General features: G+C 37.4%; 1 protein-coding gene across 5 annotated transcripts; it reads right to left on the reverse strand.

The window, feature by feature from the left end:
• Positions 1–530: 530 nt before the first annotated feature.
• mlxip (MLX interacting protein) lies at positions 531–27,083 on the reverse strand. Of its 5 annotated transcripts, none has more exons than XM_051109861.1 (18): positions 26,564–27,083; positions 24,089–24,195; positions 23,916–24,001; positions 23,667–23,756; positions 23,459–23,494; positions 20,066–20,243; positions 19,891–19,980; positions 18,614–18,708; positions 14,984–15,545; positions 14,676–14,770; positions 12,923–13,043; positions 12,705–12,817; positions 8,513–8,551; positions 8,315–8,422; positions 8,045–8,172; positions 4,215–4,338; positions 3,433–3,562; positions 531–1,240 (listed from the first exon to the last, which is right to left on the reverse strand). In XM_051109861.1, the coding sequence occupies exons 1-18, from the start codon at positions 26,875–26,877 to the stop codon at positions 1,119–1,121; spliced, it is 2,538 nt and encodes an 845-aa protein (XP_050965818.1). In that variant the 5' UTR covers positions 26,878–27,083; the 3' UTR covers positions 531–1,118. The 5 variants fall into 5 exon arrangements, with proteins under 5 accessions (XP_050965818.1, XP_050965815.1, XP_050965817.1 ...); XM_051109858.1 differs by having other exon boundaries at positions 20,066–20,309; XM_051109860.1 differs by having other exon boundaries at positions 23,459–23,500.
• Between the last annotated feature and the right edge of the window lie 160 nt (positions 27,084–27,243).

Genomic DNA, 27,243 nt, shown 5'->3' on the forward strand with positions numbered 1-27,243 from the left:
TTATTTGGGAACAGCCCACAGTTGGAAAGGTTCATTCAGTTTTTCACCAAGAAAATGCAGAAATAAAATGTCAAGCAAATCAGCATTCAGAGCACACTGTGAAAAATAACATTTTATATGCAATAACAAATGTAGATGATACTTCCCTACATTTTAGATCTATGGGCCATTTAAAGTGAACTGTTAAACTTTGTGTCTGACATTAAGACGTCCTCCCAGAGAGAAAGAAATCAAACGCTATTAAAAGGCCTATCAAATCCCATTGAAAGTTTTGTTTACATCATGACATGCCTAAAATGATACACTAAAGAAAACAAAAACATACTGGGCTCTTTTCTTCTATAGCTCTACAAGTGTGCCTTATATGAATATAATTATTTGTGGCCGTAGTTCAATTTGTAATTTTAGCTCGTAGTTTTTACATGTCCATGCATTTTAAAAAGCCATTTTTGAAAGAACTGACGGTGAGGTTTCACTAAACAATCAGATTAAAAGCACTAAAGATGGAAGACACCCACATATACAGGAAGAAAAAAAAAAAAACCCTGAGAGGTAAAAATCTGTAGGTCTAAAGGCAACAGCTCTAGTTAAACATCGAAGTCTGAGAAACACAAGTATGAATGTAAACGAGAGAGAGAGAGAGAGAGAGAGAGAGAGAGAGAGAGAGAGAGAGAGAGAGAGAGAGAGAGAGAGAGAGAGAGAGAGAGAGAGAGAGAGAGAGAGAGAGAGAGAGAGAGAGAGAGCCTTTGGTTTGTCTTTTTAAAATAAATCCATTTTCAAATGTGAAAAAAGGGGCTTGTTCTTTTTTAAAACTGTCCCATTTAGGTAAATGCTAATGAAGTATCCTTCCTGTACATAAGGAGAACATACAAAAGGTGTTTGACCGTGTACGTAGAGATGTCCATTTCATGCCCACAACACTTCTATCAACAGATTTAAAGCAGTCAATCAAGCAGCTCTCCTGCATTTCCACCAGTCTTGAGTGGAGTCCAGTGAGTTCAATGAGTAACAACAAATCGCAGACTTCACCGGAGGCAAAAAGTGTTGCTGTCAAGGCTCCTTGAAGACTGATATGCCCAGGAAAATAAAAACTAAAATCACATTTCAGAGTGTTAAAACTAGGATCCTGAGGAATGTTTTTTGGGGTTGAGAGCAGCCTTTTTAGCTTCCTCAGGCAGAAGTGAGGGATCGGTCAAGATGGAGGTGCTGGTACAGAGCTGTCGTAACGTCCTGAGGACCACTGGAGGACACACACACACAGAAAACAGTCAACATAATACACAGACACCACACATCAAAACACCACCAATACATGAATATATTTGTATTATTGCACATTTCATGATCAGTTTCCCCCTTATGGTTAAGTTTGCCAACATTTTGGCAAAAAGGTTATGTTTAGTGGCAATTTGTACATATAAACTATTAAATACTGTATTATTTAGACTTTATGTCATACATTATATATTTGAGAAATTTTGCTATTTTGATTTTTAAAAAAAACTTAACATCCATATACAGTGGGGCAAAAAAGTATTTAGTCAGCCACCAATTGTCCACTTAAAAAGGTGAGAGAGGCCTGTAATTTTCACATTGTCTGATTTTTAAAGAATTTATTTGCAAATTATGGTGGAAAATAAGTATTTGGTCACCTACAAACAAGCAAGATTTCAGGCTCTCACAGACCTGTAACTTCTTCTGTCCTCCACTCGTTACCTGTATTAATGGCACCTGTTTGAACTCGTTATCAGTATAAAAGACACCTGTCCACAACCTCAAACAGTCACACTCCAAACTCCACTATGGCCAAGACCAGAGAGCTGTCAAAGGACACCAGAAACAAAATTGTAGACCTGCACCAGGCTGGGAAGATTGAATCTGCAATAGGTAAGCAGCTTGGTGTGAAGAAATCAACTGTGGGAGCAATTATTAGAAAATGGAAGACATACAAGACCACTGATAATCTCCCTCGATCTGGTGCTCCACGCAAGATCTCACCCCGTGGGGTCTAAATGATCACAAGAACGGTGGGCAAAAATCCCAGAACCACACAGGGGGACCTAGTGAATGACCTGCAGAGAGCTGGGACCAAAGTAACAAAGGCTACCATGAGTAACAGGACGACTGACCCGTGTAAGGGAAAGAATGAATGGGGCCATGTATCGTCAGATTTTGAGTGAAAACCTCCTTCCATCAGCAAGGGCACTGAAGATGAAACGTGGCTGGGTCTTTCAGCATGACAATGATCCCAAACACACCGCCCGGGTAACGAAGGAGTGGCTTCGTAAGAAGCATTTCAAGGTCCTGGACTGGCCCAGCCAGTCTCCAGATCTCAACCCCATAGAAAATCTTTGGAGGGAGTTGAAAGTCCGTGTTGCCCAGCGACAGCCCCAAAACATCACTGCTCTAGAGGAGATCTGCATGGAGGAACGGGCCAAAATACCAGCAACAGTGTGTGAAAACCTTGTGAAGACTTACAGAAAACGTTTGACCTCTGTCATTGCCAGGGTATATAACAAAGTATTGAGATGAACTTTTGTTATTGACCAAATACTTATTTTCCACCATAATTTGCAAATAAATTCTTTAAAAATCAGACAATGTGATTTTCTGGATTTTTTTTTTCTCATTTTGTCTCTCATAGTTGAGGTATACCTATGATGAAAATTACAGGCCTCTCTCATCTTGCACAATTGGTGGCTGACTAAATACTTTTTTGCCCCACTGTAGACCAGTAACATACATATTACAGTGCTCTACAAGACTTCTAAAAATATATTAAAATACCATTCCAAGTTTCAGTTAAAAAACTGTTTAGAAACACACAGCTTCCTATAACAACTGCATATACATTGTCGTTTGTCGTGACAAACTGATATTTCTGTCCAGCAGAGCTCTGCAATATGGATAAAATTATCATATTGAAATTTCAATGAATACTGATTTTTGATGATTGTTTTTCCTTATTCACACATTGTGTGTTCAAAATTGTATTTCACTGCACAAGAACACATTTCAGAATAAAATTGCATTGCTTAAATATGACTGTAATAACTGTCTTTATAAATGAGAAGACAAATTTAATTCTAACAATAAATATATGCCTCAAATTTTGGCAAAGGTAGCATTGTTTTATAGTATTTTTGAACTTTGACCACATTCTAATATATCTGACATAATATTATCTTTAAAAAAATACTAATTTAAATATCACTTTTAGACCTAATGCACAGATCTAGTACACTGATACACATCTGAATTAAAATACAAATAAATAAAATTGCAGCTTCATGTGGTTTAAAAATTGCATGTTTATTTTATTTTATTTTTTATTAAATTGCCATTAATTGCTCAGCCCTGCTGTCCGTTCAAAGACAAGTGAGATTTCTCAGTTTCCAGTTGCTGACATTTTAGGAAACTGAAACCACTTACTCGGTCGCAGGACTGGGAGGGCGCAGTAGCGATCCAGCCACTGCATGGTGGTTTCACACAGCTCTGTGTTGTTGGTGGTAGACACTGTGCCATTAAAAGACTCAAACAGAGGTTGAATAATGACGCTAAACTGAAAGAGGAGCGTTAAAGAAAATCATACGCCTGTGGAGGAGTCCAATTTAATAAACAGGAGAATGAAGAGGAAAGCAGCTGACACTATGTGCTTTTGCACCAAAAAAAAAAAAACACATGGGAAGCAGCCCTAACCACTCACTTGTCAGCTGGCCCCCTCACAAAAATATGAATATTTTTAAAACTTCAGCTTTATTACACACTAATACAAATTTGAACTTTATTAAAATATAAAAATTAAACCAATAAAAGAAAACTACAGTTATAAAGCTATTGTATTGTTACAAAAACAACGGTAATCTTTTAATTTTACAGAACAACACTGAAATTACAGTGCAAAACATTCATAGCCGTCTTACTCTGTGTTTTCAAATGTTAATCCACAGAGCCAACGACTCTCATTACAAATCTGAGAAAATGGTTGAGGTGTGTTTTTTTTTCTGAATCTATGGCGTAAATGACCCAAACTTATTTAGTGTGTATTTTTAGGTCAAAGTTTGTACCTCCTAACTTGTTTGTACCTCATGAGGAAATAATTTAGATCATGAACAGCGCACAAAATGACGTGCACCCGATGACTGCTGGACTGAGTTATCTATAGAGACATTTAGTTTGTTCCGTTGAATTCACTGAATCAGACTAAAGGATACAATCCAGAATTTCCAGTTCTGAAGAGTTCTGTTCTTCACATAGTCGTCAAACTTCTCCCTCATGTGGTCGAAGCGATGGCGTGTGACGGGAACCCCTGTATCAGGAAGCTGTTCCTGACATAAGCTGCAATAAACAGTGGACATCTTTAACACTTACAGAGGTTACCTGTTTGAAAGCAGGCCTACATGCAAATACACAGTACTGTGTGAAAGTCTTACGTCATCGTATCAGTAGGAAATATCAGACTACATTTCCAATCATTCTATTGCCATTAAATGTAATAATCCAGTGAGAATTTTGTCTGATAATAGCCAGAACCCAGATTACATGAAGAATCAGAACTGAGACAGACCAAATCCAAAACAACTGTGGCAACGTCTCAGGATGCTTCAAGAAACCTTCTTGCAAAACTACAGTGCTGTTAAAAGTTTTAGGCACTTGTCACTCACACTGGACGCCAGAGGGCGCCCTCGTGCAGAAAATCCACATATGCGTCAAAGAGAAAACACTGATGACGCTCCAGACAGGAAATCTCTAATATGGATGAACACATCACTATTGCCGTAACGGAACAAAAACAAGATATAACGCTAAACGATTTGAACGATGAAATGCAGGACACTCGTTTGCAATAATATATGGTTTATCTGTGTTCTTCAAGCCATCTCAGGTATTTTCATAACGATTAAGTATATTTGTAAGCCATTGCTGATCAATATACAGTACAGAAAATACTGTCTGCCTCATTCTATGAAAAGAACCACATCAGGAAAGGATGTTATTTCAAACACTCGACTGATGCTGTGAAGTAAAAATCAGTTATAATGTTCTCTTTTGTTGGACAACAGAAAGGCTAAAAGGCATATCATTGCATTTCATTAGAAGGGAAGATGCTCTGTGTGTGTTGCTTTTTCAGATATAAACGGGGAGGCGTTTCCTCATGTCAGCACGAGAAATCACGGGCACACACAGCAAATTTAAATAAAACAAAGAAATGATTTAAATGCAAAACCGAAAAAACGCAATTCACAAGCACGTATTGAACCGTGGATGTCGTACCGAACGGTTCGATATTTTATTGAGTATTGTGACATCCCTAGTGAGCACTCTTTGTGTTTAAAGCAGCTTTTGCCCTAAGTGCACTTGCACATAATTTTTCAGGTAGCTTTGCAGGAGGATTTTTTCAAGCATCTTGGAGACGTTGCCAGTTTTTTCTGTTTCATCATGTAATCTCAGACAGACTGGATGATAGGGGTGTGACGAGACACGAGACTGGGTTCACGAGAACGAGACGAGACGAGACGAGATTTTTAAACTTTTCTTAAGAAATCCTCAGCGATGAAATATATAGGGAAAATAGTCTTTTGTTCAACTGAAAAAGACAAAATGCAAAAAAAATGAAGGTGCATTTTGAACTTTATGAAAATAAACTTCCATTTTAAAGAATTATATGCAGTAGGGATGCACCGATTCCGATACTGGTATCGGTATCGGGCCGATACTGAGCTCCTGTACTCGTACTCGTTAAAATGCCCCGATACCAAATGCTGATACCACATCATGTGACAAGTGCGTATGAAGGCAAAGAAACACCGACAACAAAACAACAGACAGCAGAATGGAGTCATTAGAGATTAAGGATGTCTACAAAGTATATGTATGCAAGTAATATAATGTTAAACATTCAGTATTAATCTTGTATAACTGGTGCGCGTCAGCTGACAGGCAAAGCACGCAGATTGGATTGAGCACGCGGCGGCCAAGATGTGCGGGCTTGTTGAGTTAATATCCCGCCTTGACATCACTGGAAAGTTTGTAGTTCGGTGAGATATGTCAAAAACAATTGAAGTAAATCAATGCACAAGCTATTTAACGGTATAGAGAGAGAGGGAGTGAGAGAGAGTGCGCGAGACAGAGAAAGAGAGAGCGCGCGCTGTTGCATGATCTTCATTGATGTTCGCATATTTAGCTTAAAACAAATTCGTAAATATAAAAAAAACAAAAAATTATAGGGGCATTCGCTATAAACATCTTTTTTTTTTTTTTCAACCTTAAGCAGACACGACTGTCCGGCGAAAGTGAAACTATAGCAGCCTGTGTGAAATGCGATAGGCAGTATGTACTTGCGCATGTTTTGCTTGCTTCACGAGTGTTTCTCCATTATTTGAGTCGCTTTGGATTATAGCCCAAATAGCAGCATATTTCAGATGAAAAAAACGTTGACTTATATTTCTGAAAATATCAGAGTTAGGAGATTCATAATGAGTGGTTCGCGTGACTACAGTACTGAGCCGCTGCAATGGAGCAGTTTAATGCTATTAAATTTAAGATGTAAGAAAATCTTAAATTTAAGATGCAAGAAAAAAAAAAAGTGAAAAGTAACAAAACACATTTTAATGGGCATAATTAAGTGTAAAAATAAAAATAACTAAGGGATATATAGTCAACCCAAAAATTATTCAGACAGCAGATATACACCATCTTTTAATAATTTTTTGTTTTGTTTTTTTACTAGTGGGTGCAGGACACAGTTTATGATAATGTGTTCTAAATACATTTTGGTTTGACTGTATCTATTTGATAAATGAAGTTGACCAACAACATTATACATATTATTTTAGTTTCTGTACCCTATATTTTACAAATCTACTGTTAAATTTTAAAATATCGGTACTCGGAATTGGCAAGTACCAAAAATAAAAGTATCGGTATCGGGCGAGTACTGGAAAAAGTGGTATCGGTGCATCCCTAATATGCAGTAATAAACAACATTTAAACAAGAGCTTCACGATTCTGGATAAATTGAGAATCCTAGTTGTTTTTAATAAATTGGGGACCACGATTCTCTCATGATTCTGGAGAAAAAAAGATTAGAATCTAAACAATTTTACTAATTTACTAGTGGTTCTGACAAACTGTTCATTGCTTAAGTCTTTTAAAAACATATAATCAGTTAAACAACAACAACAACAAAAACACTCAGTGAAGGAGACAGTGTCTCACTTCATTAAGACTTGTTTGACTATTGAAATCTCCTGAATGAATGATTCAATGACACACTTTTTTTTAAGCGGGCAGTTGTCGCCACCTCCTGGCAGAAGAGGATAAGCGTTACAATACATACAAGCGTTAAGATACTTTCGTTTTGATCGCTACTGTAGACAGCAAGTGTTTATACCTGAACTATAAACTTTTATCCCAGTACTTCTATTGTTTAAATGTCTGTAACACAGAAATAATGATTATAATGTGGTTGAAAAGACTGTTTGTGCTGCTCTTTCTGCATTCACATTTACCCCGACCCTCTGATTCATTAACACGGGCAGCGACGAAACCCGCTTCTCACGCTCCACTGACACTCGCCATGTAAACCAGTCCTTATAGTCATAGCTAAATCGTTGTCACTCAGGAATAAGATCGCGTGGGTGTTTGAATCGACACCTCAATTTTTTAAGGATTAATAGTTTAGCTCTAATGTAAAATGTTTTGCGAGGATATTGTCTTGTCTCGCGAGACACATCTGATCTCGTCACATCCCTACTGGATGATGATGATGATGGTGAGATCAGATCTCCGTGTGGAGCACTGGCTGTTGTCAGACAAAACTCTCACTGGATTATTACAATTCATGGCAAAATGAATGTTTGCAAATGTAAACTGATATTTCCTACTGACACATTACAGCAATAGATAGAAACCATTTGTTTTAGCTGGTGAATATACTAACGGCCTAAGACTCTGGCACAGTACTGCATGTTTGCGTTTACTGAACTTCCCATCACCGATACATCCGTACACTGAAACAGCAGCAGTTTAGCAATAAACATACCTTATAGATGCATTCAGCTCCTCGATCTCCTCTCGTAGTCTCTTGGTCTCTTCCTGCATCTGTTGTCTCTCTAGCTGCAGTTTGCCGATGTAGTCAACGGTCTTCTGAAGTGTGGCAGCATTACTAATCTGGAAGCCCAAGAATGGATGACGAAAAAATTACTTTTCAACATTTAACTCGTATTACTGTTGCGCAGAGAATCGAGTTGTGATTTTGAGAGTCAACAATCAAGTGATTTTAGAATTGAAGTAAAGACGAATGCAGATTTACATTTGATTGAGACCTGAGAGTCGGCACAAGATTGCACAACGTCTTGAAGCAGGCGTTTATGGTGAATCGCCTCTTCTGCTCAGCAGATATGTGATTCACTCTGCGGCTCTGTCAAATCACACAACAAAATTACAAATAGAGACAGACTGATAAATTAGCAGATATCTGGATATTTCAACATTAAAAATGAGTGATAACCTTGCTCAGCTGGCCAGTTAAGACAGTTGTTAGTTCCCCCTTATGTCAGTTCCACAACAAAACAGCAAACAAATGTGGACGAAAACAAACAAACAAATGTGAATCGAGTAAATATTCAGGAAAATTAGGGTTCATTCGATAGAAACAGTTTCCTGTACACTCATGTGGTATGATGAGCCAATTAATCAAATGAATTGTACATCAATTTGAGCTGAGAATTTACCCCCAAAAGAAGTTATTATTGTGTTAAATGAGAACAGCATTGAACAGACATCAGTGTTTCCCACACATAGACGAATCTGTGGCGGTGCGCCACAGATTAAATTCCAACCGCCACAGATTCAACACCGACCAAAAAAAAAAAAAAAAAAAAAAAAAAAAAAAAAATCAATACCGACCGTCACGTATTGCGTTTCGTTATTCTTTTGTACGCTATTTAAAATACGCAGCGAATTCGTTCAAGTGCATTTCCTTTCCCTGCTCTCTCTTCATCTCTCTGTCACTCACGCGTCTCTCCCTCACACACACACACACACGCACACAGCCCCTCCCCTCCGTGCACACCACATCTGTCTGGATCATCTGTGGAGAGAAGACGGCTGGCGAAAGGTTGGTATCTCGTGAACACTTTTAACACATAATCACAGATTAAAAAGTGCTATAAAATATTTTATATTCTGAAAACAATAGTTTCAGTGTGTTGATGTTACTGTAAGTCCCGACCCTTAGCAAACGCGATTGCGCCTTCTTTAGAAAGTCAACTAGTCGCAAGTTTGCGGTAAAATGTAGGCTAGCCTAGTTGGGTTGTCGAGGTCAAAACACTATATGTAGCAGCTGTGAATCAAATAAACGTATTATAAATTATGTCGTTTCTTTACTCTTACACTGAATGTTTGCTGCTTCAATCCAGATGAGTATTGAAAAGTATTTTCCGCGACTGAAAAAGGCACGTGTTGAGGATGAGGACCATCCTGAACCGGAGGTATCAGTCTGAAACAGAGCTTAGTCCGACCAGTGTAATTAGTTATGTTATTGTTTACAATATTTTCAGGCTTCAACTAGTGCTGCTCAAGCAGAAAGACAAGGTCAGGGAGAGAAAGAAATAGATTTGTTAGGCATTGAAGAAAGAGTAGGAGAGGAGGACAGCATCCAACATGCTGCTGTGATAAGGTGCCCTAACAAAAGGTGCAAATAAGGTGCCCTAACACCTTAAAAATAAGGTGTTAAAATAAGGCGCCCTAACAAAAGTTGCAGACTGTGCAGCAAGTAGGCTGTTGTATATGGTGTTAAATTAATGTAATAAAGTTCTGTGTAACCAATTATTAACAGTTTTTTTAACCTTTAGGAATTAGGAAATCCCTTTAGGGGATCCAATCGTATCCCCTATCCAATCGTTCTTTTCATCTGCAACTAATTTCTGCACAGGAGAGACTTGGTGTCATTTCTAAACAAACAAAAATATATTGGTGTCAGTATTGGTTATCTGCAATTTTTGGCAAAATACTGTGCACCTAGTTAGAAGAGTTCTGCTGTGGCTTCGTTTGGGACAATTTTTGTTGGCAAACCCAAGTGAAAACAGACAATTCTCTATATGAAGACTAACACAATATTAACTAGGGATGAGCGAGTACAGCATTATCTGTATCTGTATCTTAACCATATGAATTATCTGTATCTGTATCTGTACTCGGAGTGGGCGGGGCCTAACCCGGAAGTGGGTGGGATTTAACCTGGAAGTGGGTCATGTTGTCTTGAAATGGGCGGGGCTTTAACCGGTATGTTATTTTAAGCATGCAATTGATATGGGTTGATCAGAAATTGTTATATTTATTGCTGATTAGAAAACTATTTACATGACAGCATCAGCATTGAGCTTCAGATCAGTGGTTTTGATCATGATAACAAACGAACTATATACAGAACAAGTTTTGCAACAATGAATACAACACATGCGGTTGCAGTTATGAAGTAAAATGTAATGAACAAGAGTTTTCATTTCAACATAACTTTCTTTTTTTAACCTTGAGCAGTGTGATTTTTTATTTATTTATTTATTTTTTTTTGGTTCTTTTTTATTTTTTTTATTTCCACACCAGGTATGTGTGAGTGTGTGAGTGTGTGTGTGTAACTAATTAATTTGTAATACCACTACTTCCTTTTTTTATTTATTTATTTATTTATGAAATACAGAAAGAAAGTGTCAGACACTCAGTGCGTGAAGTAAAAAAAACTGGTCAGAGCCAGCTGACGGTTTAAAAAAGAAAAAAAAACAGGCAGAGACGCGAGTCGCTTTTACCAAGCACCACGTCTGAACAAACCCCACGTTTACCAAAACTCTACTGGTTAAAAAGTAAGTACTACAAACAAACCAAAGTAAAAAACAAACCTGAAGCTGAAGAAACCCTAAACGTTAACGGAAAAAAACCCCGCAAACCTGAGTGACTGAGGGAGAGAACAGGTCGTTCTTGAACGATTCGTTCATTTTGAACGAATCTTTAATGTGACTCGGGACGAACGAGTCGCCTCAGGGAGTGATTCGTTTAGTCGCGCATGCGCAACATCCTATTAGGTTCTGTACTGGAATTAGTTCACCTGTTTTAGAGTCGTTCGTTCACCTTATGGGGCTGTCACATGATGAACGAACGACTCAAACCCGAAAACTTGTCAGATAAGAGGCGAGGTGAGCGAATCATAGACTAAAGACCCAGGTAAACAATGAATAAATCTTTTCTGTTTCTTATAGCATTACAGTTTTGTCTTGTTTGTAGTGTGATCAACGTTTGTGTAAGCAGTAGATGTGTTAGGGAGGTAAAACGTAACATTTTAATTATATTTTGCTAAAATAAACGAAATGACTTGAAAAAAGATTCGTTCATTTTGCTGAACGAGACTCAAAGGACCGAGTCGGTAAAATGATCCGAACTTCCCATCACTATTCTGTGTGTGTGTGAGCAGAGCCGGACACAGCAACACAATAAATCTGTACGTGTGTAGGGGAGGGGCGCTGTGACTAGCCTATCACAGAACGCAGACACAGTAAACTACCCAATGAGAATTTTTATTCAATCCGAGCACAGATATTGACTCGTATTACTCGTATGATACTCGTACTCGGCAAAAGTGCTTTATCCGTGCCGGATACTCGTTTCAGCCGAGTATCCGGCTCAACTCTAATATTAACTTCTTGTTTATTAAATATATTGTATGAAATCAATACTGCATTTGCAATCATGCAGATACTCCAAACACTCTCTCACTATATATATTAATTCATTAACAAAAATAAAAAAAGAGGTATTTTTGCTGGCGTATCTTAAATGTTAGGCTCATATAACTACATTCTCAGTCAGTCCTCATTCTGCGTTAATTATCTTGCGTTGTATTTTTTCATAATTAATCACACTAAATTTAACCTTTAAATCAACAGCCCTACTGATATTAGTATTATATCAGCCATCCCACACTCTCTGCAATCATCATTAGCCTTTAAAAAACAGGTCATATGGTATTTTTAAGTGTCCTAATATTGTGTTGGAGTCTCCCTTAAACAGATTTAAACGCAGAAAACATAAACATAAATAAAAGGTCAGAAAACATTCACATTTTCTCAGAATATACATTTAATATTACAGCCATTTCTCAGTGATTTCGAAATGGCTCATTCCAAGCAGTTCTAGATGCCTACTCTGCTCTGATTGGTCAGCTCGCCAAGCCTGTTGTGATCGGTACAGAGAGGAGTACTTGCACAGGTTAGGGAGTGCTACCTTTACATAAAGCAGTAATACAGTGCTCCAACCCGTTCTTAAAATAATGACATAAAATTGTTTTGTTTAACACTTATGTAAGCAAATCAAGCCCACAGCTAAAGTTTAGCTGCTAAACTGTAAACTGTAGTCCTCATCCTGTGTTAATCATCGTACAGTGTTATATTTTCCATCATTAATCGCACTAAATTTAAGTGTTAAATCAACAGCGCTACTGATGTTAGTATTATATCAGCCATCCTGTACTCTCTGCAATCACCATCAGCCTTTAAAAATTCAATATCATGGACCATTAACTGCAGCAAACATAAAATACATCATTTTGTGCTATAATTTATAATAAATGTTCAGATTTGCGCTTTGCTTTGCGAGATGTAAATTAACCTTTTGGAAAACCACAGTAGAGTGTAATATATCATGGACTATACCTGACTGGCCTCGTTTTTGCCCATGCCTGTGCAGGGGTTGAGGGGCGACTGAGGGCTCGGTACCCGTTCTACTCCCAAAGGCGACCCTTGACCTGAGATTCGTCCGTCATGCGCTGAAGAGAATTAGAAAAAAGCTGTCACAAATCCTAAATTCAGTGCTACACAATAAAAACAAAGCAGTTGTAGCATGCGCTGAAGGTGACCGGGCTGAATCTAACCTGCACTTGCTGACTGTACTGCCGTCTTGTTGTTGGATATAGTTGTGGCAGTTTCCTCTTTGGGTACGATTAGTTGCGGCGACTTCTGCGTCTGAGGGAGAATATGAAAACCAGCAGAACCCTGCAAGGCAGTGGGATGATTTTTTTTTTAGTGCAATTATGTATTGCTAGGGGTACAGAGAATTATTATTTACCAGGGTTGAGCAGAATTCAAAATGTAAGAATTGACTCCTATTTAATTCATGAATCAAAAACTGAACAGATGCTGAATTGGAATTCAAATAAATCATTTATACACACTACAAAAAAAAAAAAATGGCAAATGGGTTTTCCGTTTAAAGGCTCTTAAAAGCAGTTTTCTTCTTTCTCTGTCCTTGGTTCTTTAGTTTACATCACAGCCATGCACCTTGATTTACTTATTATTGCTAATCAGAAACAAATGGTATTAAGGTGAGAAGCATTATCACTCTGGGTAGCATTGAAGCCTTCGAGACATCAACTAAAAGTCAAAAACACTTTGGGATAATTTTGGAAACTGCAGTAAACTCCCATAATGATTCATAAAATGAACGAATTAATGAAATGTAAGAATAGTAAATTAATAATAAATTATAAAAATATTTAGTGATCAGTAAGACTTTTTTTTAAAGAAAATAAAACTTTTTTTTTTTTTGCAAAAATGCATTAAACTGATTTTTAAAAAATTGATTAAGCATTCACAATGTTTCTAAACAAATGTTCTTTTGATTTGAAACAAATGCAGAAATAAATGTATCATGATTTCCACAAAAATATTGTGCAGCACAATTGTTTTCAACTTAACATGAAATGAAATCAGCATATTAGAATGATTTCTGAAGGATCATGTGACACTGAAGACTGGAGTAATGATGCTGAAAATTCAGCTTTGATCACAGCAATAAATTACATTTTAACAGATATTCACATAGAAAACAGCTATTTTAAATTCTAATAATATTTCACAAAATTACAGTTTCTATTGTATTTTTGGTCTAATAAATTCAGCCTTTGTGAGCATAAAAGATAAAAACATTTTTAAAAATCCTTACAGAGCCCACATTTTTGAACAATAGTGTATGATTTTTTTTTTTTATTAACATTAATAATAACAATAATAGCTTAATAGCTATATATTAAGGGTGTAACGGTACACGAGCATCACGGTTCGGTACGATTACGGTACAGAGGGGGGAAAACTAAACATTTTTTTTTTTTTTTTTTAAATTAAACAGTGATTTACTGAACAAGTTCTTTTTCTTTAAATAAATTTAGTTATAATTAAAATTTTCTTGGAGCTAAAAATATACCTCAGCTTATGCTTTAAACTATAGGGAGCTCTTTTACATTACTATACAGTTACAGTTAACAGAGCCCAAACTTAAATTTAATTACTATTTATTTTTAAACGTAATAATTAACACTTTCATAAAAAAAAAAAAAAAACTTGTGTGAAAACCTGTAAATAGCACATAATGCAGTTTTTAAATTAACTTGTGTACTGTGTACCTTTACAGCCTATTATTTATTATAAATAATGTTTTTTTAACAAAGAAACATTTATAAAATTACTAACATCCATTATATTTAATTTCTATTTTCTAAAGTTTAATTTGGATTACAATTCAGCATACTTTGAGTTAAATTCGCTCAACTCAATTCTGAACGGTGCACAACCCTGTTATACAGACGACCTGTTGTGAACAGGAGAGGACATGAAGGATGAAAGGCTTACACAAGAAATACTGGAGGAGGCAATGACCATACCGGTGGTGGGGACAACATCAGAGTTGAGAGGGGACGGAGTGACAATGACAGCACTGGTGGGACCTGGGAATGGTTATGATGGGACATGTATATGATGAGAACACATTTCAGCACTGACAACTCTATTGACCAGTTTTCTGGATGATTCATTCTAGTTGTCAAAGATCCACTATTAGATGAACTTTTTTACCAAACAGGTTAAAATAGTTCATCAATTATTTTACAATTACTTTTGTTTTTTTTTCCTGAAAACCTGCTTTGAGGAGAGGCACAAACCTGTGAGTATGAGCTGTGGAGACGGCAGCGGGTTGGCCGGGACAATCGGTCTCTGTGTGTGTCTGGTCTTTTTGCTAGAGACAGGAGGCAGAATGGATTTGGGCAAGGCGAAGTTGACCGGCTGTGAGCTGAGTGAGGCGGAGGCCGCAGGCTGTGGAGACGGAGCAGCGGGCAGCTCAAAGCTTGATCTGTGACTGAAGGTAGTGGCCGCATCAGTGGGAGTTACAGTGGAGGGGGCAGTGTGCGTGATTACGGATGGAGGCGGGATGTTCGGGACGGGCTGGGGGACTGTAGTGACGGTGGAAACGCCTCCGCACTGGAGAGGCTGTGGGGCTGCCGGGAGAGGAGGAGCCGGCGGTGGCAGGAGAGGGGGGACGGATGGGGTCACCTGCTCTGGGAATAGAGGCATGTAAGTTTGTTGGTAGGACGGACCGACGGAGGTACCATTGTCCTGACTGGCGACTGAGAGGTGGCTGGGCAAAGGAGCGGAGGGGATGAGACGGTAGTCCAGCGGCAGAGAGGAAAGCTCTGTGGAGAGCGGCATGGACGACAGCAGGGGAGCCTAACAAACAGCAGACACACATATCAGCAGAGAGACAACAGGCTCTTTCCTGCCTTTCTAGTGAGCATATCATTGTCTGAGAATAACAAATACTACATTGCACAAGTAGTGATAGACCATATGGTTAAAGGGGAAGTTTACTTCCAGAACAAAAATTTACAGATAAATTCCCCATCCCCCTTGTCATCAAAGATGTTCATGTCTTTCTTTCTTCGGTCGTAAAGAAATTACGTTTCTTGAGAAAAAAATTTCAGGATTTTTCTCCATATAATGGACTGATATGGTGCCCTGATTTTTAACTTCGAAAAATGCAGCTTCAAATGATTCTAAACAATCCAGGCCAAGGAAGAAGGGTCTTATCTAGCAAAATGGATATTTTCTAACAAAAAAAAACAATTTATATACTTTTTATCCACAAATCTTGTTTAGCTCTGTGTGAACTCTGATTTTTCCGGTTCATGTCAGTTAGCGTATGTCGAAAAACTCCCATCTCATGTTCTCCCTCAACTTCAGGATCGTCCTATATCACTGCCGAAGTACCAACCCAGTGTTTACAAAGTGAAAGAAGTTCAAACGCCCTTCACAAAAAAGGTAAAACAGTAATGCAGGACGATTTTGAAATTGGAGGAGAAAATGAGACGGGAGTTTTTAGACGTACCCTAACTGAATTGACCCGGATTACACAGAGTACACACACAGCTAGACAAAACGAGCATTTGAGGTTAAAAAGTATATAAATTTAATTACAAAAAAAACAAAAAAAAACAACAAATTGTTTCACTAGATAAGACCCTTTTTTCTCGGCTGAGATTGTTCGGAGTCCTTTGAAGCCGCATTTAAACTGCATTTTGGAAGTTCAAACTAAGGGCACCATAGATGTCCACTATATGGAGAACATTCCTGAAATGTTTTCTTTAAAAAACAATTTCTTTACGATTGAAGAAAGAAAGACACGAACAGCTTGGATGACAAGGGGGCGAGAACATTATCTGTCAATTGTTGTTATAGAAGTGGACTTCCCCTTTAATATTTGCAATATTTTGTTATTATTGGAACTGTGTAGAAGACATACAACACATTATATCTTAACACTAGAAAGCTTACTGTATCACATTTGATATGCAAATGTCCTCCAAATTATTACAATTTAATTAAATGTTTAAAATTCAAATGTTTTAGTAAAGTTGTGGTGATACGTTTACATGTACCTTGCAGAATCTGTAAAATGTTAACAATTTGAATAAAACCAGACAGATCATAAAATATTTTTTTATTAAGCTACTTTAACTAAAGACAAAATAACTACTCAGTTTGCAAAAATGTTACAAAGTCTATATTCTCTTCTTAACATTCTTAATACGGTGTGCTGTTGTTACCTGAATGGTTAACGGCTTCATTTCTCTGATAGTTACTCATGAATCTTCTCTTCTCCTAAGCTGTTAAACTGCCAGCTGGCCCTTAAAGGAGAAGTCCACTTCCAGAACAACAATTCACAAATAATGTCATCGCCCCCTTGTCATCCAAGATGTTCATGTCTTTCTTTCTTCAGTCGTGAAGAAATCATGGTTTTTGAGGAAAACATTTCAAGATTTTTCTCCATATAATGGACTGATATGGTGCCCTGATTTTTAACTTCCAAAACGCAGCTTCAAAGGCTCTAAACGATCCCAGCAGAGGAAGAAGGGTCATATCTAGCAAAACGATCTGTCTTTTTTTTTTTTTTTTTTCTGAAAATAATTTTTTTTTTTAAGCACAAAAGCTGATGTAGCACAGGTTCTGGGATGTGTGTTCATGACACTACGTACTATTAAATCACATCGAACGGTCACGCGGAACTACGTAGCGTCACGTTTACAAAGCGAATGCGCAAAGACTAAGAAAGGGCAAGTAAGTCAAACGCTGATTACAAACAAAAAGCTACAACGATGTCCTCCTCTCAAGTTATAGGAGAAAATAAGATGGAGTTTTTCGCCATACTCAGTACACAGACGATGAACTTGGACATGATTCGTAGTAGTGATGGGAAGTTCGGATCATTTTACCGACTCTGACCTTTGAGTCTCGTTCAGCAAAATGAACGAGTCATTTTGTTCACTTTAGCAAAAATATAATTAAAATGTTATGTGTTACTTCCCTAACACATCTACTGCTTACACAAACGTTGATCACACTACAAACAAGACAAAACTATAATGCTGTAAGAAACAGAAAAGATTCATTTATTGTTTACCTGGGTCTTTAGTCTATGATTAGCTCACCTCACCTCTTATCTGACAAGTTTTTCGGGTTTGAGTCGTTCGTTCATCACGTGACAGCCCCATAAGATGAACGAACCACTCGAAAAACCCGAAGACTCGAAACCGGTGAATTAATTCCAGAACAGAACCTAATAGGATGTTGCGCATGCGCGACTGAACGAATCAGTCGACTTGTTCTTCCCGAGTCACATTAAAGATTTGTTCAAAATGAAAGAAGCGTTCAAGAATGACCCATTACTAATTCGTAGCATCTTGGACGCGCATCCCAGAGCCTGTGCTACACCAGCTTTTGTGCTTAAAAAGTATACAAATTTTTATTTTTCGTTTCTCTAGATAAGACCCTTCTTCCTCGGCTGGGATCGTTTAGAGCCTTTGAAGCTGCATTCAAGCTGCATTTTGGAAGTTCAAACTCGGGGCACCATATCAGTCCATTATATGGAGAAAAATCCTGAAATGTTTAACTCAAAAACCATAATTTCTTCACGACTGAAGGGAGAAAGACATGAACATCTTGGGGTGAGTAAATAATTTGTAAATTGTTGTTGTGGAAGTGGACTTCTCCTTTAAATGTATCGTGTTGCTTTCTTAAGGATCAACAAATGTTTTGAACAACTCATGACCAACTATCACGTCATTTCCTAGATGCAGTTTTGCTTAACAATCTGTAATCATTCTAATGGGTTACAATTACGTTGTAGAGTTTTATAATTATCATGAAGCAACTGTGCATTTGTGGTGGAGGACAGAAAGTGCCTACAAAACAGGAAGAACTGCAGCCCTACAAAATAGTGAATGGGTCAGGATTGTTACCTGTGTTTGGGAGCTGCTGCTGGTTAAGGGAGTGACTGCTGGGGTGGTAGGGGAGGTGGAGGGGAAGGCTGGCTGACGCAGGGTGTGAAACAAATCTAGTTACAAAAAAATAAAATAAAATAAAAAAATAGAAAACATAAAACAAACTGTTTGATCCAGTGGGTTAACTTTAGAACTGCTCTGTCAGATTCAGTTAATTTGCTGCCAAAAACGATTTGATTCATTCATTCAAAACTAACAGCTAAAAGAGTGATTCAGATGTAAGGTAAGCACATACACTACTGGTCAAAAGTCTAAAAATTATTAAAAATACTGTGAAATATTATTACAATTTGAAAAGTGTGTTTTTTTCCATTTTAAAATGTAATTTATTGCTGTGATCAAAGCTGAATTTTCAGCATCGTTACTTCAGTCTTCAGTGTTACAGGATCCTTCAGAAATCATTATACTATGCTGATTAGCTGCTCAATTATTATCGATGCTTAATTATTAATAATGGTTCTTCTTATTACTAATGTTCAAACAACAAATGTTGTTTTTCGGCTTAATTTTTTTATAACCAGGATAGATGTTTTTCATGATTCTTAAAGTAAAAAAAAAAAGCATTTATTTGAAACAAACACTGTGTGAGATTATAAATGTCTTTACTGTCACTTTTGATCAATTTAATGCATTTTCGCTGAATAAAAGCATTTTGTTTTCAATACTTACACCAGCGTTCTGAATGGTATTGCATCATGGTTTCCATGAAAAGCAGCAAAAAAATGTTCGTTGATAATCAGATGTGTTTCTTGAGCAGTAAATCATCATATTAGAATGATTTCTGAAGGGTAATGATGCTGAGAAATTCAGCTTTGTCTTCATGTATCAATGCTTCTTTTAAAAACATTACAAAAATTCTTAATGAACTTTTAGCCGTTACTGTAACTGGACAAAACAACTACTAGTACTGTAACACTTTAGATTAGGGAACACATATTCACCATTAACTAAGAGTTTTCCCTCAATGAACTTCTAGTTTCCTGATTATTATTAGTTAGTAAGGCAGTTGTTAGGTATGGGTTGGATTAAGTGATCTACAACATGATCATGCAGAATAAGGCATTAATATGTGCTCTCGAAGGCATTAATAAGTGCTAATAAACATAATATGCAAGCTAATAAGCAACTAGTTAATAGTGAATAGTGTTCCCTAATCAAAGGTGTAACCGAACAGCTCATTTGTTCAACAAGCCAATCCTTAATCTGCCAGTCAGCAAGAGTATCTGTGCTTGTACCTTGCAGAGGCTCAAAAGTGTCCATGAAGTCCAGATTGGGCTGCAGCGGGATGAGGCCTGGCTGGATCATATCTGCATTACCTGCGTGGGCTGAGAGGACAGCGGCGCTTACAGTCAGTTCATCTCTCTCTAGAATAAACGTGTTAACACGGCCGACTCGACTGTCATTTCTCACCGATCTCCCTCGGATTGGGCCACGCGACAGGCTGATGAGAGGCCAGCGTGGAAAAGAGCGTGTCTGAGAATTCAGACATGAGCACGTCCATGTCGAAGAGCGAATCCATCTCCATCGGAATGGGCGAATCACGACTCCTGCGGGACCTACGACGGCCCCCCACGCTGACATCCTCATCCTGGTAGAAGACACGGCAGGTGTCTGGACACACTTCCCCAAAGAGTGAAAACTGTTCCTCCGCACCCTTTGGGAGGTCAAAATGCAACAAGCAGGCCAGGTCAACAGACACACTCAAGGTTCATGCAGAGAAAACGCAAGCATCAAGCATATGCATTAGCATATGCACTACCAGGACACAATTCACTGAATTTACATTCCTCGTGATCTTAAAGGGACACGGATTAGACAAAAACGAAAATTAGCTGTTAATTCACTCACTCTCAGGCCAACCAAGATGTAGATGACTTTTTATGCAGTAAAACTGTAAAGAAGATTTTTAGCTGAAACTGTGGCCCTTGGTAATTCACAAAATGCAATCTGGAGTAGACGTCACAGTTGCGCGCATAGTGGTTGCAAAAAAACACTGGTAACAAGAGGAGGTAAACGGATAAAAACCATGGAATAAGAGAAAAGAAAAAACATTTTTGTGCCTTTTGATGTCAAAATAGGAATAGGATGTCATTTTTGTAGATTACTGTCAAAGTCATTTGATGCTAAACGCATGCGTTTAAACGTACATATGGATGAAAACTGCTATGATTACTCTACTTTTAAAGCATAAATTTGATTTAAACAATAGGTCTACATAACATTCACATATGCTGTTCATAGGGGACGTACTGTGTTAGCCTTACAGTTAATGAATGAAGGAGCCAAATAAAATTTATGGTTTCTCGTTGTTTATTTAAAAAAGGTCAGTTTACTTTATACGCTTTAGACATGTAAAACATTCCCAATATATCATCAGGAGTCACAGAAATGTATTTTGTGCATTTTGATATGCTTTTTTTTTTAATTCTTAAAATAGGTAGCCACTGATTTCCATTTCATGAATCACCAAAGTAAAAATCTTCTTTACTTTTCTACTGAATAAAAAAAAAAAGTCACCTACATCTTGGATGGCCAGAGGGTGAAGTTTTTGGGGTGAATTTCCCTTTAAAAAACCTTTTGATCTAAAGGCTAAGTTTCCAAAGTTTTTTTGTCAGCTAAGATTTCAAGTAAGATTTTTGTTTAGAGAATTTAAGGACACATTTGTGGTTCTCTGATGTTGATTATTAGTCACACGACATGCATGTAAACATGTATATGTATTTAAAAATGACAGGGTTGCATGACTTGACCAAAAAATTATACTGAATATTTTGTCTTGCACTGCCATATAACATTATTACATATGAAAATGTCTCATTTTTACTGCTGAGACATCCAGACACAACAAACAACAGATTTCAATAATCCTGATGTAAAAAGTTACTTTTTAAGGCTGTTCACCTTTGCATTAAATTTGAACAAGAACCAACTAACACTAGAAGTCACAACACAAATATTTACGTTTTACATTCTTCGTAAAACCCTCGAGCTTTAAACCCTTAAGCTTTTTTGGCAGGCATGCTATAATCTTCTATTCACAAAAATGTTGGAAATTACGCAAATGTCAATGTAAATAAAGTGAGAATAGTGCACATTGCGTTCCCAAATCACAGCACTTGCAGAGATGGGAGTGTGTGAGAAGCAGCATTTAAACCACAGGCAGTGTATACTCATTTTCAAAATATAAACCTAAAACCTAAGCTTTAAGTATCTGTGTGGGTAGATCTGGACAATCCCACGTCTAATATCCTCTTCCAGCTCTTGACAAACACCTTCAACGCATTCTTGTCATTCACTACAGGCTTAAACAGATTTTGGAAGTGCCATTTGGCTGTAAATAAAACAGGCTCCATTCTGGTCATCTGTCTCTGGCTGAGAGCTGAAACCACAGCTCCTCCTTCAAACCTCTTTAACAACTTTGCCTTCTCCCATACAATATACATCTCCACTCTATATGTAAATACAGCTACAGTCCTGCTGCGCTCCACTCTGACCTTCAGTATTTAAATGATCTGCCCTGTTGTAAACCAGTAAGTGTGAGATCCTCTCAGAGCTTCTTGATGATCAGTGCACTAAACTTAGAGGAAACTATATCCCTGTTGACTCTCTGTTCTCTTTTTCCTGCCAGTGTTTCCATTGCCAAGATGCTAGGACCAAAAACACTTCAAGATTGACCAAGACACCCAACAAGGACTCAAAATTCACTTTTTCCAAAGCCGTCGCAATGTTCCTCAACGTCACCCTACTTGAGCACAACCTCAAAAGAAACTGAACGATGGAACTTTTAAACATGGCACCTGCTCAACAACTATTGTGCAATTATTATACTAAACTTACAGAGCACCTAAAGGGACATGGTGATGGCTAAAAAAAAAATGAGATGGGAGGAAGAATTACACTGCAGTGCTTTTGTGTTTCCCCCGAGAAACTCTGAATTCATTTGCAAAACTTTTGTGAGGTGGGTGGCAGATACATTTCAGTGGTTTTGCAAGCAAACCCAAAGTTTCTTGGGGGGGACACAATACTTTTGCAAGTGAACATGAATGTTTTCAGATCAAACGCAACATTTCTTGGGGAAACAAGATAATGTAAATGTTTTGTGAGCAAACACTACATTTCTTGGGGTAATGCAATAATTTGAATGCAAGTGAATGCAAGGAATGAGCAAAAAGCACTGAGAAACAATTTCATATTTTTTCGATCACACTGTCCGTTTAGTGGCTTTGTACTAAGAACATACAATATATAGTGTAATTAGGGTGTGCGATATTTACCGTCTGTGATTGTTGTTTTACTGATATACAAGCTGATACTATCCAGTACGTCACGAAAACATGTCTTTAAAGTACAAAAGTGTGTGATATGTGATGAAAAATGTGCAGTGAAACCTATTTAAATGCTATAATTCAAGTTATGAAAGCCAAATGGGTTTGTTTTCATATATGACTCAATAAAACAGGGACTTAAAACAGCAAAGGTATCACACTCAGCAAAGTATTGTTTAATTATTGCTTCCGAAAAAATCCCTATAAATATTGAATCATAATTTTTTGTCAATATCTCACACCCGTAATTGTAACACATTACTAACATCATTCACAATTTTTACATTTGTTTTACTTTCTACTGTTACGCCGTCACATTTACTCTCTTACTGATCTTTTATAAGAATAAGTTTCAAATTGCAAACAAACAACAAAGTTAGTGTAACAAAACAAGACAACTGCAGTAAATGCATATACACACTTCACTTAGACGCTAAACGGTAAGCTACCAACTATAGTAAAGAAAATTTAAAATCACCTTGAGAAGGCTGGACAGGTCTTCATCCTTGTGCTTCTGTAACTATAACATGTGTACATTATAATAAACATGTAAGTATAATAACATTTATAAGAAACTATAAATATTCATCTGAACTGTTACAATTAGTGACAATACTTTAAATAAGACAGCCACACAGTGGTTAGACAGTACTGTTAAAGTGTAATTTAGGGGGAAATAAACTCACTCTTTTCTTGAAATATGTTCTCCATTTATGATATTCTCTGATGACGATTTCAATTCTCCTTTTCCAGTACTTTCCTTCTGTTGCTATTGCCTAGACAACAAAAAACACGGTACCAAAAGATCAAAGCGATCAAACCCAAGAAATGAACTTTTTTCAGGGAAAAAAAATGGAAAGCAAGTTTTTTATACCTTCAGATCTGAAGATGAAAACAGAAAAATATTAGTACAGTCAAACAGCGAACAGCCTCACCTCCGTTGGTCGATGCACTCCTGAGTCCATATTTCCATCTAATGGAGTGACAAAATGGCAAACAGGGTTCTGTCTCTTCTCTACATCTGCAGAAAAAAGGCATTGCAGATGGAAATCAACAATCTCACGTTTTACCGTTTCTGAGCAGTACGTATGTTTAATGATTGACTTACACTGCATATACCAGGCTCTCCATATAGCGTTGTTGAGGCGAATCTTGTCTCTCCACAGCAGCTTGAGGCCTTTGAAGTTCTTCCATTTTGGTGACACCAACCTTCCACTTATGGAGACAAAATAAATGTGTTTAACTTTCTTGAATCACAAGACACAGGTGGACCTGCGGTACAAATTTTAGGGCTATCAGATCATGACATTTGAGGTGGTGATTAACATACAAAAAGCTGCAATTAACCACTTAACTCTTACTTTGAAATATCACTCTACAGGCAACATGTTTCACTCTGGAATGTTAATAAATGTGTACTATTTGGCTAAATACATTTGAATAATTTAACCATGTACTTTAAAATCAAACTTATTATCATTATTTATAATAATTAATTACAATTAGAAAGGAAACAATTGACAAATATGTCCTATGTTGCTATACAACAAAACAAGGAAAAAATGAAGTAGCAGTCCATGCAACTAGCTTCACAACTTGATTCAGGCAAAACTACGCAAGAGCAAGATCTAATCAAAGCAGTGACTAAGTAGGGTCATGCACTTTCCACAAAACGGAAGAAAATTGTGAAATTTGGGTCTGAATTGTGCAACTCTAACATGAAGACAGAAATCTAAACAAAAAGAGATGACCACAGAATTTTGGTCTTTTTATTATAGTTAGGCAATGTAAGTGTGATCTTTTTTGATGTGAACAGATGCCAGCGAATGCATAATTTAACAAAAACAAGAGTCTGTTGTTGGATTAACACAAACATGCTTGGAAATAAAACAACCACATACACAAATGTTAACACAAATAACAAAAAGGCACACTCAGGACAACTGTGCAAACTAGTATCAAAAAAAGGAATCTAAAAATAGACAAATATATATTCTGGGCAAGCACTAAACTTGAACACTGTCCACTGGTTTCACAGACAAGGCCTATGTCTAGTCCAAGACTAAAATGTAAATCTGAGCTGTTTCAACTGAAAGAACCTTGCACTGACTAATCTTAAAATATATCAGTGCCTTTGTTTTGTCTCAAGATGCACACCAGTAATATTTTTTTTTTCCCCTAAGGGACATTTACAAAAATTGCTTAAATGTCCTAATTGAACTATGGCTTAATCCAAGCCCTGTCTGTGAACCCAAGCCTAAATTTATTTTAAATTATCAGTCCAAATTATCAGTCTATTTAGAAATTATCAGTCTACTTTCTACACTTTATATTCTCTACTTCATTGAAAGCGAAATATATGAAAGTACATTTGTACTTTAGTCATGCCACAGGACTATTTAAGTGAACTCTAAACAAGCCACGTTTTTACAGTTGCGATCAGAATTTACACACCTTGTAGCATCAAAAACGTTCATCACTTTTACAAAAAATAAATAAATAAATAAATAATTTTTAAAAATTGGTCTTGTGGACTGTATGCAAACATCTGTACGTGAAATACCTCATTCACAACACAACTTAAAAAATATATATATATTTTTTTTTTTTTTTAAACGACTGTACTTTCTGAAAGTTGTACAACTACAAGGCATTTCTTCCACAGTGTAATTAATTAGATTACTGTACTAATTACTCTCTCTTTAAAAAGAATTACATTACTTATTACTTTGTAAATCCCATATCAACCTCGACCAGCTAAGCAATACAAGGATAGACATGAAACTGCTTTTAATTATTTGAAATTAATTAATTCTGCTTTTTGTCCTTTCAAATAAATAACCTAAAATTGGGTAAAATACTCTTGAAATGACCGTTAAAAAAATCATAAATTTGAACTTGAGATGGTAAATTTTGATGTTAAATACACTATTGTTTTATATAGAAGTGTTCTATAGTCTATACCACATTTAATGCAATTACATAAAAAGTAACAGCAACCCCTTATTCTACTTTTTTTGATGTAAAAATTAATTAACGTCACCTACTTATGGTCCTTTTTTCTGTAGTCACTCTTCACCTTTACTTCCAAGTACGCGACTAATATTTCAAGTGTCCGTGTTTTAAGATTTTAAGACTGGAAGGGGAAATGTTTTACACTTCTTGACAAAACAGTTGTCTAATAATGTAAAAACATTGGTGGATCAGAGAGGTTCCCTTTTTAAAACGAAATATCCCGACTAACGCTAGTGACAGTGCGTTTAAACTTAACTAAAGGTGTACAACCCGAGACAGGTTCATACAGCTGTTTCTGTGACTCGCAAAAACAAACCACCAAGTGTCGGCTGTCAAACAGCTTGCTAAAACGAATTAGGCATCAGCAACAACTTCCCCACAAATGAATGTTTTGGTCTCATGACTGGGGAAATTAACTGCCGACCGTACTGGTTCCTCTGGAACTAGCAGCGCGCTAATGTCTTTACGGGAACGGTTGTGTAATGATGGAATAATGTTTACTGTGGTCCAAGTTCAGCCGGAGTTCAAAGAGGTCGTAAATCGAGCTTTTGTTTACTAACCAACCCACCTGTAGGCGAGCGTCATGCACTCGAAGAGCTTCGTCAGGGAAGCATCAATGGAGAGATGCGACGTGCTAGTCTTCCCGAAGTGGTACGTCTGGCAGGTTTGTTTATTTACAGTGTCGAAGTCGTAACCTTTCTTCGGCGGGTGATCGGTGTGAGGAGAAGACACCATGAAATGACCGCTGTGGATGATCTGCGACTCGCGTCCGTCTGATTTCTTGAACGACATAGTGGGCTCCTCTGCGTCAGAGTCGTCGTCCTGCTCCTGCTTGATCATCATCGTGGCCCGTCGGTACTGCCTCGTCTCTCGGGTAGCCATGTTAAAAGCGCGCGCTTCCACTTTCGCTGGACTTGTTGCGGTGCTGATACTTCACTTTATGACACGTCCTTCGTCCATTACTACTGCATTTAGTGACCTCGTTTCATAAGTTGTTTAAAAGTCCAGACGTTCCCGCACGCCCCCAGCGTTAGCCGCCATGCTATCGCTTGTAACTTGAAGGGATTCGGTGAACTCAAGACGGTCGTTGCGTCGCGATGACAGAAGCGCCCGCGATTGGCTGTCCCGAGAACACGCCCACTAACACTGACAAACACCAATAACACATCAGCGCTGGAAACACTATGCGGCCAACAACTGTGCAAGTCAGTCAAAACACTGCTCTGCGCTCAAACACTTTGTTTACCG

Source organism: Labeo rohita, chromosome 5 (genome assembly GCF_022985175.1).
Source record: "Labeo rohita strain BAU-BD-2019 chromosome 5, IGBB_LRoh.1.0, whole genome shotgun sequence".
NCBI lineage: Eukaryota > Metazoa > Chordata > Actinopteri > Cypriniformes > Cyprinidae > Labeo > Labeo rohita.

What these genes read in the sequence shown, in the direction of transcription:
- mlxip (XM_051109856.1), bottom strand. Translation starts at nt 26,877, where the DNA reads ATGGCTACCCGAGAGACGAGGCAGTACCGACGGGCCACGATGATGATC. An exon ending in GCCCAATCCGAGGGAGATCG is followed by an intron (nt 19,981 to 20,065) that starts GTGAGAAATGAC and finishes CTGTCCTCTCAG; the next exon opens with CCCACGCAGGTAATGCAGAT. An exon ending in CCTCCCAGTCCTGCGACCGA is followed by an intron (nt 1,241 to 3,432) that starts GTAAGTGGTTTC and finishes TGTGTCCTCCAG; the next exon opens with TGGTCCTCAGGACGTTACGA.